This window comes from Rutilus rutilus, assembly GCF_951802725.1.
Source record: "Rutilus rutilus genome assembly, chromosome: 13".
Classification (NCBI taxonomy): domain Eukaryota; kingdom Metazoa; phylum Chordata; class Actinopteri; order Cypriniformes; family Leuciscidae; genus Rutilus; species Rutilus rutilus.
In genome coordinates this window covers 13,828,963-13,846,343 of record NC_140218.1, presented here as the reverse complement: position 1 = coordinate 13,846,343, position 17,381 = coordinate 13,828,963, and the positions used below count along the sequence as shown (strand labels likewise).

The 17,381-nt window shown below is 36.8% G+C and overlaps 1 protein-coding gene across 1 annotated transcript; it reads right to left on the bottom strand.

Annotated features, from left to right (window-relative positions):
* Positions 1 to 886: 886 nt before the first annotated feature.
* On the bottom strand, positions 887 to 16,839 carry calcoco1a (calcium binding and coiled-coil domain 1a). The gene is made up of 15 exons (XM_084428718.1): positions 16,485 to 16,839; positions 14,993 to 15,145; positions 14,805 to 14,907; positions 13,219 to 13,421; positions 11,269 to 11,481; positions 10,930 to 11,078; positions 9,543 to 9,612; positions 9,292 to 9,447; positions 8,166 to 8,420; positions 7,957 to 8,082; positions 7,533 to 7,628; positions 6,170 to 6,257; positions 4,983 to 5,236; positions 3,490 to 3,581; positions 887 to 2,857 (listed from the first exon to the last, which is right to left on the bottom strand). The coding sequence occupies exons 2-15, from the start codon at positions 15,122 to 15,124 to the stop codon at positions 2,830 to 2,832; spliced, it is 1,965 nt and encodes a 654-aa protein (XP_084284844.1). The 5' UTR covers positions 15,125 to 15,145; positions 16,485 to 16,839; the 3' UTR covers positions 887 to 2,829.
* Positions 16,840 to 17,381: the final 542 nt, after the last annotated feature.

Sequence of the window (17,381 nt, the reverse complement as noted above, 5' to 3'; positions counted from 1 at the left end):
ACTAAAATAAAATTATCCTAGTGAAAATAGACCTAAATAATTTATAAACAGTGATATGGATTTTACCATTGTTGTAAACAAAGTTTAAAAACCAAATTTGATTAAAAAAAATTCCATTAAAAATAATTTTAACTGTAATTGTTACAATAGTGTTTCGTTAATTTATTAACCTCAGTTATTAATGCATTAGTTATTGTGAATTAACAATGACCAACACGTCTACAGCATCTATTCATCTTGGTTAGGGATGCAGTGATATTACAGTTCTAGCCAATTACCAATAAGCCAATAATTATTTTCATGTTATGGTTGATAACCATTAACTGGCCGATATTAAAATTCTATACTTTTGCCAATAAAAATTAATAAATAAATCAAGTCAACAGTTTCAAATGCTACAAGTGAATTTCAGCATTGCGACACTGCAATGCATGTAAAATTGTTATTAGTTTTTTTATGCTAAAAGTTACATTTAAGTGTTTTAAAAATGTACTTTATGTGAGCATTAGATGACAGCAAAGGTATCTAAATGTAAAAATTGGGGAAATGAGCATTGGACAAGTAAATATCCAACACAGATAATTTAAAAAAAAAACTCTAATATCATCCAAAATGGTACAGATAAACTGTGTGTCCCTGATCTAGGTTAATGTTAATTTCTGCATATACCAATACATTTTACCATTTCAACAAGTTATATAAATTAGGTAATGTATAGTGAACAAACATGAATTAACAATGAACAATTGTGTATTTATAAATTAATATTAACCTACAGTAATAAATGCTGTAAAACATTTTTAGTTTGTTACCTGATGCAAATAATGTTTAACGAATGAACCTTATTGTGAAGTGTTGAGTAGAGCACATGGACATACAACAAACATTACATTAATATATTTTTTTAATGAAACCCATCCCACATCCTGAACAAAACGACATAACCTAAAAACAAGTTAGATACGTGAAAGTAGGAATAACTACATAAAATGCAAACAATAAAATCAAATTCTCTGATTGTATTGCCCTGAAATGACTTGCGTTCTGAAAGACAATGTCTCTTACACATTACTGAAACTCATGAAAGTGGACAACCATTACTTAGGACTAATCTTAACATGTTCCCTGCCATAAACAGGTTTACGGTTGAAGTATAGTGGCTAACAGGAATAAAACAATTTTGCTGTCAAAGGTTTTTGCGTCTACTGGGTGATCAAACTAAGATTTCAGTTTACATTTCAGGTGATGTGTATCATGAAAATGAGAACCGTTTTCAATCTCAGATACACTAAGAGTCTCTAGAGTACAGTGACCAGTGCACAATACAAATACAGTAGGATGATGAATACAAAGTGAGCGCTGTTTCAGTGAGGTGTAATGGTAACATCACTTTGAAAGTCAATACAGATTATGACATGTTGTATAAAAGGCAAATAACATATAGGTGCTATTTAAACTTTACCCTACAGTAAACGGCAAGAACAAATCAACCAAACAGAAGTTCTGTGAGTACAGTGAGCTCAACCGGAAAATGTTTCAAACACTAAAAAGAAAAAAAACATTTTAATGTATGATACCTTTTCACAATATTCCCCTTCATTATTTCACTTTTAAATATATGCATTAAAATACTCTCCCTGTGAATGTAATTAAAATTAAATTTTACCTCAGGTAATGAGCTTCACCAAAGTTTAAAGACGGCCAAATAACGTTCTCCACATGATTTAAATACGGCCAAATAACGTTCTCCACATGATCAACCTGAAGCCATCACACATCCAGTTGAATTAAACATTTCTTGAATTTTAGTGAGGCACAATTTAAAGCAGTTCAATTCATACCTTAAAATAATAATAAAAAAAACCTTCTTACAGTACTGCAAAAAGTTTCTAATGTATCTCCAACCCAAAGAGGAACATTAAGTAGTTAAGCTGTCTAAGTACATTTAGCATACAAATAGTAATTTCATCCTTAATGTAAAACAGTGTTTCAATACAATGCAGGAAACTAAGATGAAGCACCAAATATAAATTTTGAGGAATTAAATGTAATAAATTCATTATAATAATTAACTGTTCCTAATACCCCCAGTCTCCATGCTCAAGTGGATTTCCTTCAGAGAAGATCTTGCGCATATGAATTTTACACGAGGATGACAGTAAACTTCCTGAAAGGAATCAAAAGTGCCACTCATTACTCTTACATCTAAACAGAAGGATCAGTCGCTGGTGTAGCCCATTGCACATAATCATTGTATGTGTGAACTTTCACACAGTCTTTCTTCTAACAAACAAAATTTCGAAATACTTCTACCACGAGACCCACAAAATGAAGAGCACCCGAACTAAATCTTACATTTAAAACCTGAAAAGATCTTGATGACATTGTGCTTTACATTATTGCTGATGCAGATTAATGATAATTGTTATATCCATACAAGCCTTATGACGGAAGTCAAATAAAACACAAGAAAATCAAGACTGAAATAAACAACCCTAACACACACAGAAACACACACATTATTTCCTCTGTCTTAAATACAACCTTTCCCTCGATCTACTCGTTACAGACACTTTCTGCTTGTCAGTTGATATGTGTAAAATAACACGTCCGTGCAAGTTACCGTAAAACTGCGTGCGACATAGAGAGGTCTAATAGCTTATGCATATTCTAAGTGCATATAAAGTGTAAAGCAAATTGCATATTTAAATACTCATGTCAATATAATGTAAAGCGCAAATGCTTCTAAATACAAAACTCGTAACACGTGTTGCACTAGTGCAAAGCCATCCACGCTGCACTGGCCCTCCGGTCCTGCAGTTCTGCTTCTCACCACTCGGGACTCTCTGCCAGATCTCTGCATGACAACACACACAACAGGACAAGCGTGAGTTTGGGAAGAAATGGTGCATTTATAGATGGCAGAGGGTGAAAGAGATGGATAGAGAGGGAAACAGACAGAGGGGGGTGGAGGTGTAGAGTTAGGGAGAGAAAGAAAGAGGGTGAAGGAGAGAAGTGAGGGAGAAAGGGTTTTAATGATGCTGAAAATTGGCCGGTGAGCGCTGACTACCCTCTCAGTAAATCATTGCTACAGCTTCCTGTCAACTTATCTGTCCTCTTGTCCTCCCCTCACAGAACTCCCGCTATCCATTCTCTCACTCTCTTCTCCCTCACTAATTTTATGAGGTGGTATTCAAAACTTCCATCTCCTCACCATATTCGGACTGTCACCATAAATAAAGGCCTGCATTAGCGTGTGCGAGTGTGCAAAGACAGAAAAAGAGACAGACTGTGACAGGGAGATATAAAGCGAGGCGTTGGGGAGAGAGAAGGGCCGAATGTTTTTTGCGACAGTGACATATTTACTCATGTGGGTTGTGTAAGAGTATATGTGAAAATCTATCTGAGCCCGTGTCTGCAGGTCACAGATAACGACAGTGTGACTGATGGGGTTTATAGACAGTGAATGTGTGTTTGTGCGTGCTGTACCCGAGGGTAGCGTCTCTGTTGTCAGGCAGGAGAAGAGCTGTCTCCTCTCCATAGCTGTGTCCTCCTGACAAAGCAGCCTCATACTCCTCCTCCTGTAAAACACACACAGTCACATTTGCATGAATAAAGGGCCTATTGACTACAAGTCTGAAGAACAAGCACAACCAGATTTTTAGAACGCCATAGTGTATCTCTATGAACTACTTCATACTGAGTTTGAAATATAAATCTGAGATCATCTGTAATTTTTGTATTATTTATTTTTATTTTTTTACCTGAAAGCTAATTGGTCAGTGCCAAAAAAATCTTGCCAACAATTCATAGATTAACAAAAATGTGGCGTCTGGTTCAAGGCATCTCTATGAACTCCAACATATTGAGCTTGAAATATTATTCTGCAATATTCTAAAGTTTTATTTTATTCTGAGCCTAGGTTGATTCTCATTCTCTGTTGAGCCTTTATGTTTGATGTGCATGTAAAAATGATTCATTTCGAAATGATTTTCCCATTCAGATTCCTAATCAAACCTGAGCATCCACCTTATTTTTCAACATGGAATTAAGATATTTTATGTGAATGTGCAAAACTTTCGATTCATTTGCCGCTATTAATAAAACCAGTGTGTTTAAAAATATGATAATGAATTAAAATATGATAAATACCAATATAAAGCAGTATAATAGACTGTTTTGAACAGGTAAATTGAAACCGGAAGCCAGTGGCTGTGCCTTGCTCGTATGTTAAAAATTAGGTGGATACAGATATTATTGAAGCTTTAACCCTCTACTGTATCATAACATTTCTATCATTAACTAAAAACTAAAAGTATTTTGTAATTGCGCTGTTTGGTAAAGTTCTAGCAAAAATGCATTATAGAAAGATCAAATAAAAATACAGTAAAACAAAGTGAACAACTTGCAAGAGTTTTTACACCATTTAGAGAATCCTAGCTTGTGATAATTCATTGCATTATTCATGTTTTATATCTGAGGTCTTTGAGACCCCAAGCACAGTCATTTTTAAGCAATGCCTTTTTATAAAGGGTGTTGAAATCCTTCACTTCCCTAGCAGACACTTCCCAAACAGAACATGAGGGTTAAAGCTTTCAGAAAATCGAATTTTACTCAGTGAAAACTTCTGTATCGAGAGAGTTGGTTATTGTTTGGATGTCGGAAAAATGAATAAATGAATAACAATAAATTGTATACTTAAGCACCTTTCCAGAACTCAACGTTGTCCGTAAAGTAATGCAAAAACTTTCAGCATCTTACATCTGTGAATAGCTTTAGTGCAAATTGTTAGCAAATATTTTATAGCTTCGTTCTTTTGTGTCATTTTGTCACATCAGATTTGATGTGAAGAGGCCTTGAGGGTGAGGTCACATACAGCTAAACAAACAAACAGTGAGCCAATTCTTCCCTAAATGCTTTTTATGCAACCACAAAAATATCCTATTTGGATATGCTGCGATGACTTAATGACAAACCCTCACCGACTCAGAGCTGTGAGTGTGTGTGTGAGCACTGGGCTGGTGTGGAGATGAGAGGGGTGCAGGTTGGCTGATGACCACCGTGTTCATGCTGGAGGGGTGTCTGGGAGAGGGTGGCGGGGTGGCTGGGAGCAGCAGGTCGGCCTGGGGCTGCTCACACAGACTGTAGTGGTTCAGAGGCCCAGAAGAGTGTGCGTCCTGCAAGGCCTCGGGGTTCTCATCCTCAGAATCTGACAGCAGTGGGCTTTCTGCTTGACCTGAAACCAGGAACGGCAGATGAGCTTTCACAAGTGTCCTAATAAGTGTCTGTGGCTGGCCACATTTTTTTTTTAATGAAAATATTTTGATTATTTTGATTGTGATCATATCATAATTATGTGAATGTAATAGAACTTACATTAAATATAAAAAATTATTTTGCAGAATTTACCATACTTTCATGTCAGCTACACATCCAAAATAAGCTAAAAATGTGATTCTGATTTAATTAAACAGAGAGCAAACAATATGACAAACCTTTATATGTAAATATGTAAACACACTTAAGTCGACATTGCATTCATGCAACAGACGTCTGTAACTAGTTATAGAGCTTAACTGCTGCAAATGTAAATATAACATTTTTGACACTATAAACAAAAAAATTTTTTATTTTTTTATTGTGTAGCACTACTGCTTTGTACGATTTTCCTGATTTGCAAAACTAAAACTTGATTATGGGCATAAAGTCTGAACAACTTTGAAGGTTGCACTGGCCAAAAACCTGTTCGACTTTACTACTAGAAGTTGTGTAATGCAAACCAATTAGATTGTAGATTGCCATTTGCCATTGTGGGAAAATGTAAAATTTTTGTGCAGAATATGTCATGTGTGAGCGGTCTGAGGTAAAAGTTAATGAGTCTAAAATAAAGCAGTGTTATATTATGTTGTTTTGTAGCATGGCAGAGTTGTGTGCTTCCGGGAGGTGGGGTTGGTGTGCAGAGTTGTACGGTGGTGAAGTCTTGTCATTGTGCAGGGCCGTATAACGCAGTGTTGTGCAGTGGTGTGTGGCATTTTATGATGTGGCTGTCTGCCGCCTGGAGTTCTGTGGTATTGTTGTGAGAGGGCAATAAAGAAAGGAGACAGACTCACAATAGTGTCGTTGTGTGTAGTGATGTTTGTACAGAATTAAAGAAAGCACAGTGACTCACTGCTCTGCAGCAGGGCCGTCTCACTCCATTTAGAATCGCTCAGCACCTCCAGCCTTCTCTCCAGCTGACGGCTGTACTCTATCACTTCCTGCACACACACACAGTTAACAAACCTTACATTGTATAGAATGAAATAATGTCACACTGTTATGTTTAAAATACCATACTGTCCGTCATCCTGTCCCTAAATCAAGAGCGCACTCATCTTAAGTATAAGTAGATTCATTGTTATATCCATTTGCAGTTTCCTTTTTTCTTATTTTAGCACAGCTATAGAGAAAACTGGTCACCTTTTCAAGTAATACACATTCATTTTTTTTGTTTAACCCCTACCTAAAATCTTTGTAAAACTGCTGTATGTTTAAAAACGTAGCTTAATATATTTGAAATATTCTGGGTAATATTCAGCCTAATAAGGTCTGTGACACACCAAGCCAGCAGTCAGCCGTCAGTGAGCATCTGTCAGGCTAGTTTTTGCCGTGTGTTTTTACACGTCGGCGACAACACAGTTGACTTTCATTGCTGCTAGTTATTTGATGTCGCCCTGGTGTGTCACGGCCTTAACAGAACGGAAAATGCATTTACAGTGAACAGCCAGTTGGAAAACATAGAGCATAGAGCAATAGAGCAGAGCAAATGAACATTCAAGATATACAAATTTATGTTGAAGAATAAACATAACATTAGCCTATATATATATATAACTCTTCTGAGCTATATTATATAAAGTTTTATTCAAATTTTAACCTTACATCATGACTAGCAAAAAATTTAAAGTTACTTTCACTTGGTACCCCCACAGGGATACCATAAAGGAATGCCACATAACTGTATATGCATGACCACACGCCTAATGTTGATGTTCTGCAAACTCCATTCATGGCTATTACATATGTAACATACTAACCAGATGTTCCTCAACCTAGAAAGGATCATTTAAAGTTTATAGCTCACATAAGATTTATTTACTTAAGAATTGTTGCAATGGCTACCAAAAATACAAGCTTCAGATTTCTGTGTTTAAATCCATCTGCCCACTCCCCTGCTCTGTTTCCAATGTATTTACAATGTGGAAGATTGCTTTAAACCAGGAGCCAAACGCTGTCAGACACACAGAGAGCAAAACATTCTCTTGAGAGACAGGTTGCATTTGGTGGTTAGGACTGGTACAACAGCATGTTTCTGTTATGCCTTCAGGCTCATGTGAATGAGAGGGTTGTTTACTGATAAATTGAAGACAACTTCCTGAAACTAAGCAAACTTTTTAAACTTTTTAGTTGACCTGTGAGAACCAGACTTTAAAGATGGCTTTGATGAGAATATGACAGCACGGTGAGTTTTGTGAGAACAGCAGAGATCGTGCCTGTATTTCTGTCTGCAGCTGCTCCTTCTCTTTCTGAGCCACTCTAAGACTGGCCTTCAGCTCCTGCAGCTCACGACGAGTCTCGCTTAACTGAACCTGAAAACACACACATAAAATTTCACAAGAGTACTATAAAGTACATGTCTTTAAATATTTAGCTTCACATTGAATAGCAAATGTAATTCATACCTTAATTTACATTACATAAGTCTGTAAATGACTTTGGTCATTCTAGGTCACTAATCAAATGTAAGCAAATATGTGATATTGACCATTTTAACTCCTACAACGTGTGCTGTTAACACTGAAACAGATGGCACTAAAAATATTGACAAGAAAAACTTACTTGGAAAAACTTGAAACTCTTTACAGTTGAGATACATGTCGTTGTTTCAAAGAAATGTGTTAAATAAAGGTGTTATACCCGATTGCAGTCTTTCTCTCGTCCCAGCTCCACTACTGCTTTTTCTCTCTCCATCCTCGCCTCTTGCAACATCTCCTCCTTTTGCTGGATCTCGTCATTAAGGCGCTCCAGGCGGACTTTGTCCATCTGACAGTTTATGCAGTCACTTCAATTAACGACAGTTTTAAAGTTGCCTTTGTGTTTTTTTTAATATTTTTTGCTACATGTACCTCAGTGTTCTGCTGCAGGGTCTCTCTCTCCTGTGCCCAGTTGGCTCTGCCCTCTCTCAGAGACAGGCTTGCATCTGCCAGCTGAAGTGTGAGCTGTGCGGCCTGCAGACGGGCCTGATGGAGCTCTGCGTGTGTGGTGTCCCTCTGAGCGACCATGTCTCTCAGCTCCCCCCTCAGAGTCTCCACACAGCGTTCACTCACGTTCAGGCGCTCCTGAACACTCCGGAGCTCACTCAATGCCACTTCATTGGCTGCCTGATCAACAATGACACAGATACAATCGTGTCATGCTAAAAAGATGTACTGTAGTCAGTCTAGAGGCAGTTAGGGGGCTTGCCTTGCATGTCTTCTAGCATCCATCTGTTCTATTTTTTTTTAATTGCTGGACTATACAGACATGGTTCAAATGCGTCACATCTAACAGTTTTCTCAGCATTTCATGCTGACTAAAACATGTGACCAATTAGAAGAAGATGGGAAGTTGTATACAGTTGATATTTAATAAAAATAAATACAAATCAAATCACTTAAAATACACTACCATTCAAAAGTTTGGGGCCAGTAAGATTTTGTTCTAAAGACATTCATAGTTTTATTCTCAGCAAGAATGCTTTAAATTCAAAGTGACAGTAAAGACTACTTTGTTACAAAAACTTCCATTTCAAATAAATGCTTTTCTTTTGAACAGTCCATTAATCAAAAACTGTATAATGATTTCCACAAAAATATTAAGCATACAAGATTAATGATAAGAAATGTTTCTTGAGCACCAATTAGAATGATTTCTGATGGATCATGTGATGCTAAATTTCTTTTAATAAAAATAAAAATCTTACCGTGCCAAAACCTTTGAAAAGTACTGTACACTATAATATAATATATTTATATGTTGAGAAAAACGATCAATATATGTTGATATTTTGTCAGAATGGCCATCAAAGTAGAAAGACATGCTTTCTGCCTCCATATGGTGTATTTTAGCAGGGAATATGCTAACCAGCCAAACCCCTTATTAATAACATGAACTTCATGGATAAATGGCATCAAGTATCTGTTCTGAGACAATACACTCTGTGTGCAAATATCCAATGTGAAAGCTGGGATGTGAAAACTGCTGGAGTGTTACCTCCTTCCTGTGAGCGCTGTTGAGTTTGTGTGTGAGGGTGGTGATGGTGTCACGGAGCTGTAGAGCATGTGTATCTCTCTGGGCCAGTGAACTTCTCAGACTCTGAAACTCTGATGAAAGACTGTGCAGCTCTTTCTCTGTCTGTTCCATCTTTAACTAGTATAATACACAAAACAATGGCACAATAATGACCATGTAGTTGTGTTTAAGCTTATTTGTGTACAAGCGTGTACAAGTGTTAGCTGAGAAACCTTCAGGTTCTCGTGTTCATCCTCATCTTCCTTCTTCTGAGCTGATGCTTTCTTGGCCCGTTCCCTCATCCTATGCAGAAACGGCACACAGGAGAACCAATGAAACCACGTGACTTAAAGAGACAATAAGACCCTGTTCACAGCACTAAACTGACCTCTAGAAAGGAGTCCAATGTGTCTTGTATATAATCCAATCACATCAATGACATTTGGAGGAAGTCAAAGATGCATATGGCCACAATATATGAAACAATTATGTCCTGATGTGTCCCAGAGAACACAGGATAACTACTTGCTTATATAACATGTACAAATTAAACAATGATTTTACTTTTCAGAAGTACAGCTTAAAACAACACAATTTAATACTCAAGTCATCAACGTGCAGTGACAATTGTATAGAATATGTGCAGCCTTTAGTCATTTGAAATTATGTTCTGTGTATTCATGAAATCGAAGAAAATCTTAAGGAAATCAGATCAGATGTCGTCATTGGAGATTAATCAAATAGAGATTAGTAGAGATTAGCACATTAGCCTAGTTGTATTGGAGATTAGTCAAATAGAGATTAGTAGAGGTTAGCACATTAGTTGTAAACAAACATACAACACAATCAATGTAGTCTGAATCACAAACAAATAACTCTTATTAGCTCTTATGTGTTATTTTTAGCAAATCATAAATAGTGATGCACTGAAATGAATTTTTTCGATAAAATGAAAATTAAGTTTTGGTAATTAAATTTAGGTAACGGAGTCATTGAACTCGGTATGCTATTCAGGGTGTCGTCATAGTAAAGTTCTTTGGCAAATAAGTGCTTCTTGATTTTTCAGCAGAATTTTTTTTACATATTGCTACTGTAGCATCATATTTGGTCACATTGAAGTTCGACTACACTGCTGACATATACCTGTTGTAGCTTATCCACGCTATTGTAGCTTATATTTTTTGCATAAAATAGACACTGATACAGTCAAAACGCATCATCAGAGAAGCGCAAACTGTACCAATGATCTTGGCCATCCAAAACTATACTGCCCGAAACTGTTTTTTTTTGTTTTTTGTTTTTTTTTCACTTTTCAGTGCATCGCTAATCAAAAACACATACATCATGACTGTGACCAGTGTAGCCTGATTTCTGAAATTAGTGTCTCTTATGAGCTGATTCTTTCAATGAATACCTCCTCAAAAACACAGGTTAACAAGTTGAATTAGTCTCAACCGCTGCTCTGCATAATTTACAGCATCAACAGAGAATACATTTCTTTCATATGTAAAGCAAAATGTTCATTATGACTGAAATGCACCCAAATTAATTGGAATCAAATCTGTTACAAATGTGTAGGGCTGGGTAATGATTCAGAGTAGAAAACACAAAGCCTCTCACCTTTCTAGGTCAGTCTCTCTCTCCAGTCCTCTCTGGGTCAGTATTTTAATGTCCTCTTCTAGCTCTCTGATTCGCTGCTCATTAGCTTCTTTTTGAGTTAGCAGAGCTCTCTTCTCCTCTGTCAGGGCCTCACCGAAATCCTCAACTTCCTAAAAGAGAGAGGTGTGATGGTAGTGAGGTATTTAAACTAAACTGTAACACTAAAAATCGTTTAACCGTTAGCTTTCCGCCAGTGTGTGTGAACATATACACCACAGTAAACATAGGAAAGACAAAATATACACAAAACCCTGACCCAGGGCTGACCACACAGGCTGATGGAATGAGTGTTTACACTACCTTCTGCTTCTTCTTCATCTCCTCTACTTTCTCTATGTATTCCCTCACTTCCTCCTTCAGCTCGCCGATCTTCCTTTCCAGCTCCTTGCGGCTCTGCTCCCAGGAGCTTCTGTCTCTCTCTCTCCTGCCTTTCTCCCGCTCCACGTTCTGGTCTGCTGCTTCAAGAGCCTGGAGCAGCTCAGCACGCTCCTTCAAACATTCCTGCAGACGTCTCTGTTTGGAAGAATGACAGAGAAAGATACAGATATTAATAAAAAATACAAATGAAGAAAACCTACTTTTTAAATGTGGTCTGCCTATCGATTCAAATGTTTAATTATTTACCTTATATGGTAAATAAAATATAAAACAAATTAATTATATATATATCAATATTAGCTTTGAAGACATGGCATTATTGTAGCAGACCAAGTAAATCAAATAAATTATATGATAAATAATTTAATGTAATTATTTGGGCTGGGTATCGGCAAGGGCCTCACGATTCGATACATATCGTGATACATGTGTCATGATACGATATATCACGATATATTGCGATACGATACATATTGTGATATATTGCAATACTTAAAATAAAATAGTAATTATTTAAGTTTATTGTGAAGTTTATGTAATTTAAATAATTGTCTTAAATGTCTTCTTTACATATGCTATATTAGTAACAAAACAGCATTACTGACTTGGTTGGAAAGCTCTAAGCTGTTCATGTGATTCTCAAACCACTCAACAAAACTGCACATTGTGGAAATGTTAAAAGGAGACTCTCTGTCTGAGGTCTGCAGTCTTCTATGGATTAAAGTATCAATACACTGGGACATCTATTCTATTTTTACCCTTTCTTGGACAAGCAACAGTGCATCTCAGAGCTGTCCAAAAGAATGAGAAATCCCTTTTATTGTAGTACTGTATACATACTGTAGTTTAGTGTTGCTGCATACCTCTCTGACTTGCTTAAAAAAATAATGAAATATATTATAACCTGGAAGTTAATCAAAAATACAGCGAAATGGTGCAATAATTTAAAAAGCCTTTTTTTCACTGTGATTAAAACTTGAGACCATTATCATTTAGGTTTCATGTTAACAATCACACCCTTGTACCAGATTACCAATATTGTTTGTTTTACATATTTATTTATAATATATGATAATATATACTGTTTAACTTAACTATAACTATATGTACAGTATATGTATATATGATTGGCTGGAAGGTATGCATTCAAATCGTTTAATGCATAGGTAGTTCCAGTCAGTTTTATCACCATTCTATATTAATGCATTGCTTTCATTTAAGTGTGCACACACACACACACAGAGAGAGATTGGAAATCGCACTGCACACACACACACATAAAAACATTCAGGAGCACAGAAACTTATCAATGCTGCCCTGTGACTTTTATTGATAAAATAGCCTCGCCGCTGAATCATTTCTCAGCAATAAGGGAGTAACACCAAATGCACAGCTTCATTATTAGTAGAAGGATGCTGCACAGACACAGGCAATTCACACGCGCATCTCTCTCTGTCTTGATAATTAATTCAAATACATGCTATAATTCATTCATTCATAAATGTAATCTCACCGCACTGCTTTATCTCTGTGTCTGGTTTAAAGTGGGCAGAATGCTAGATCTAATGAGCCACAACTGACCAAATTAACCATTATTTTTAACTTTCTGGTCAAATATTGTGCCGCAAACATCAATAACTTGTTAATGTTGGAAAATGGCCATAAGCAAGATAATCCACGGCTAGCTGTGCATTAAACAATTGGAATGCACTCTGCTGAAAAAATCGGCCGTGCATTATCCCTTACATATATCATGCATACGGAGAGAATGCTACAGCCCTAGGCAACTGCCATTGTCTTATTGTGAAACATAGAATTTGTGTAATGATGGACTGAATTACAGTCTTCACATATTCTTTGAGTTCATCTGACCTGCAGTAGCTGGGCTCTGGGGATGACCAGCAACATGTCTTCGCCCACTTCCTCTCCTTGGCCCTCCTCCTCCAGAGTCATCAGCTCCTCCATGGGCTTTGGGGCTGAGAAGGTAAAGGAAGTGCTGCGAGAACAAGCCTCTCCCCTTCCATCCACATACACAAACTGGTACTGCTGAGCACTAGGCCCTGGTAGGTAGGAAGCTGAAGAGGGGAGAGAAAAAGAATGCTGTGAAAGGCCAAACACAGGCCAAAAAAAAAACTATAACCAAAACAATTGTCGTATGGTCTCAGATTTTTAATATAGGCAAATTGTATTTGAATATTTCCTGTATGGTTTTTCATAGTGAGAGAAGTTTGGAGATTTCCTACACAATCACATGAAGCCAGGGCCACTGGTGATGACCTCATCTGGCTGTCTCCATCACCAATATTCACCACAAAATACAATGCTGCCATTCTGCACTGTGCAGATCTCAGCCCAGATGATACTTTCACATGCGCTTGCAAAACTCGGTCTAACACTACTGTTCACAGTTTTGGGGTCAGAAAGTTTTTTTTGTGAAAGAAATTAATACTTTTATTCAGCAAGGATACATTAAATTGATCAAAAGTGAAGGCATAGATATTTACAATGTTACAAAAGATTTTTATTTAAAATAAGTGCTGGTTTGAAAATACTATTCATCAAAGAGTCCTGAAAAAAATCACAGGTTTAAATAAGCCGCTGTTTTCAACAAAGTTACTTGAGCACCAAAGCAGAAATACATTGCACTTAAAAATATATTAAAATGCAAAACATTTATTTTAAATTGTAATATTTGACAATATTATTGGTTTTACTTTATTTTTGAATGAATAATGCAGCCTTTGTTAGCATAAAATACTTTAAAAAGAAACATATGAATCGACCTCAAACTTCTGAATTGTAGTGCATGTTACTTTAAAAGAGCAATATATAGCGCGCCTACACCCTGCAGTTTAATTACTATTGATGTGCTTTTCAGAAATAAGCTAGTCATTAGGTTGTCTCAAAGATTAGTTAACCACTTGGTTATAAGGAAGCCCTGAATAAATAGGGCCCACTAGACACTGATCAGACATGCTTCTTAGGGGGCGTTCACACACGATACACAACAGTTTAAAGGGCTGTCACAGGGTTTTACAATGCTTATGATAATGCACGCTACAGCACAGCATAGTAAAACCTTTTAAAAATAAATTGCATCTCTAAATTCATTCTTTTTAAAGCATTGCCAAAACAAGCATTTTAGCTTTATTGTTTAAAACATTTTTAGAGAAGCAAGTCAATCTAGGGTAATTTGGGAGCATCCTAGCCCTCCCTACTAATAATTAACTACAGGCGAAATCCTTTGTGGCATTTTTATCTCTTTCACAGGTCAACTGAGGACAAACATTTGCTAATGCACTGAATGCATGAGCCCAGCAGTTGGGTGAATCAATGCAAGAAACTGTAATTAGCTTCTTTAAATGTCCCTAAAGCACACTATTCTTTATTCATACTGTATTAAGACCATCAGCTGACTTTCAAGAGGGCTTGAACACCAAAATCAATGCTTCAGAGACCTTGGAAATTAACGCAGCAGTTCACGGAGGTCCCCTCTTTGTAGTTGGATGGTGCTACTGCCCACACAAACGTATGGTAGTCCTTGAGTGATGACCAGCCAACCTGAGGGTAAAAGAAACAGATCAACTTTAATTAAGCAAAAGAGCCACATCAGTGCTGAAAAGTCCTGGAGATGGTTCTCTCTTACTTTAAATAGTCCAACCCAGTCATTACTGGCCCATGTGTGCTGTGAGTTGATGGTGTAGTGGCAGTCCACTCTGCTCTGAGGGAAGTAGCTACTTCCGACATTGCGAAACTCCACCCCCAATGTCTTCTCCATGGCAACAGAATAGTGATGCACCTAGGAAGTTATAAAAAATTAAAATGGAAATATTTATTCTAAAACTATTTTTCTCATTCTCAAATAATATGCATGCAGTTTTATGGCGTCATTACATGAAATATTAACATTACAAAAAAATGCCCAATGAACTGCAAAAAAGTTACTAAAAATGGTTTTAAAAAAAACGTAATACATACTTATTAGTAAGACATAATACACAGAAAATACAATGTTAAATTTTATCCTAAAATCCTGATGTTAAGGAAAAGACATGTTACTTATGTGCTTTGAAGAAGTGTGGCTGAAGTAAAAGGCAATACAGTAATTATTTTGTCTATATTTATATATTTATAATTATATGCTATCTATATTTATGCCTTTTCTGTCTCTATCCAAATTCACAAATATACATAACTTTAAAAGGAATTTTAAACAGGATTTAATTAGTCCCCAGAAAATTGTATGGATATTATTATAGAGGCTTACTGACAGTAGGGGAGAGGTGAATGTGTTGCGCAAGTGAAGAGGTACTGTTTATGTTAAACTAGATGCAGATGACTTACGAGGAGTGCAGACTCTCTCACCCCGGACACACATCAGCTCTTAGAGAGCATTTGTGACACAGGCTGTCAGGTGCCACAAATGCTGTGACTGACTGTGTGAACTGTATAGATTACAAGTAATGACAGGTGGGCCCATCATTAGCAACACCTTATAATAAACTACAAACTCCATATTTAGACTCTCCATGAACAGACCAAGGACGTTTTCTGACGTCATCTGTATGATGTCAGAAACTTGCAGCTTAACCCCAGTGCTCAGTATCAAGCTTTATCTTAAAAGAAGTACCAAGGATCATTTGATTCCTCATCATATGAGTCGTTTAAAATAAAATAGATGGTGAAATTATTATTATTTTTTTTTAAACACTAGAAAACACAAAATTTATTTTAATGTACTTTTAATATTACTTGACACCTGATTGTTGTGGCTCAATAATTGCTGACTTACGAAAATAAAATCTTTCTTTGCATTGCAAACGATCGTGGATGGCTATTGCAAGCGAGGCCCAAAGTTAGAAACTATCTCAAGTTACTCGGTACAGCGTGACAACAAGAAGAAAAACAATGCATAAGCAGATCTGACACTTTGTTACAGCAGTTAAAAAAGAAAACCATGACAGCCGTATAACATTGTTATCGTCAATACACATTCCATGGGTTTGCCTCTAATGGGATTGGATGTTATAAACATGGCATGCTTTGTCTTTAGCTGCGTGCTACTGAACATACTGCAGTTTTTTTCTTTTCTTTTTTTCTTTGTGGAAAAACCGCAAACGTCGTATAACAAAACTCACCCAATTTAGATTAGATAACCAGAACAATGTCCTCTTGAAAAACGATGTTCGGTCATATAGAAGAAAACATCTATGAGACTGATGACAAGTGTAATTTACACCGACACGTTCGCCGAGATGAGCTGTGCCACGAACATCTCACAACAATAACAAAAACAGAAGCATGGGTGCTTTGGAGAGGCACGCTGCATTGTGGGAAATGAAGTTCTATCACTGATTCTGAATCATGTCTCAGACACTCAAAAAAACTAAAATCCCCATCTGTAACGAGAATGCTTTGAAGGTCGATGTGAGAAGTCAAACGTCATGGTAACGGAACAGCGATTGAAGCTCTGATTGGTTCACATTTCTCATCGGATTCATCGTCTTAGTTTCTATTGGTTAAATGTGTATGTCAATCAACTCCTGGCCAATGCGATACGTGTTCGTTAAACACGCATGGTGAAAAGCAACACGATTGCGAAATGAACTAGTCTGACTCATTTCCGCGAATAGGCTCTTTCGAACAGTTCGAAACATCGATTCAGCGATTCATTCATTTACGGCTCATAACTAAAAAGTGATATTCTTTGAAATAAACTCTGTCATGTATTTGTGTTTAATTAAAGTGTCCATACAATCAAGTCAACTTATATGTTCTATTTGTAATAATTTAGCAAATAGGCTACTCTAGTAATAATATATCGCCCCATCAGTCAAATCTTTGGTAAACTTAAAATGCTCACACTGTCAGCTCGGTTCTTGGCTTGCTGCAAAATTGACATGTCATAAAGAGACAGCTCTTGGTTCAATGAGTCGGTTGACTCCAGAATCACTCGACCTGATTCGGTTCGTTTCGAACAAATCGTTCGGTCTGTTGTAACCTTACAGTCTATGGTTGTAACCAGTTCAAACTAT

What these genes read in the sequence shown, in the direction of transcription:
- calcoco1a (XM_084428718.1), bottom strand. Translation starts at nt 15,124, where the DNA reads ATGGAGAAGACATTGGGGGTGGAGTTTCGCAATGTCGGAAGTAGCTAC. An exon ending in CTGCTGCGTTAATTTCCAAG is followed by an intron (nt 13,422 to 14,804) that starts GTCTCTGAAGCA and finishes TCCCCTCTTCAG; the next exon opens with CTTCCTACCTACCAGGGCCT. An exon ending in CCCTGCAGCAGAACACTGAG is followed by an intron (nt 8,083 to 8,165) that starts GTACATGTAGCA and finishes ATAAACTGTCAG; the next exon opens with ATGGACAAAGTCCGCCTGGA.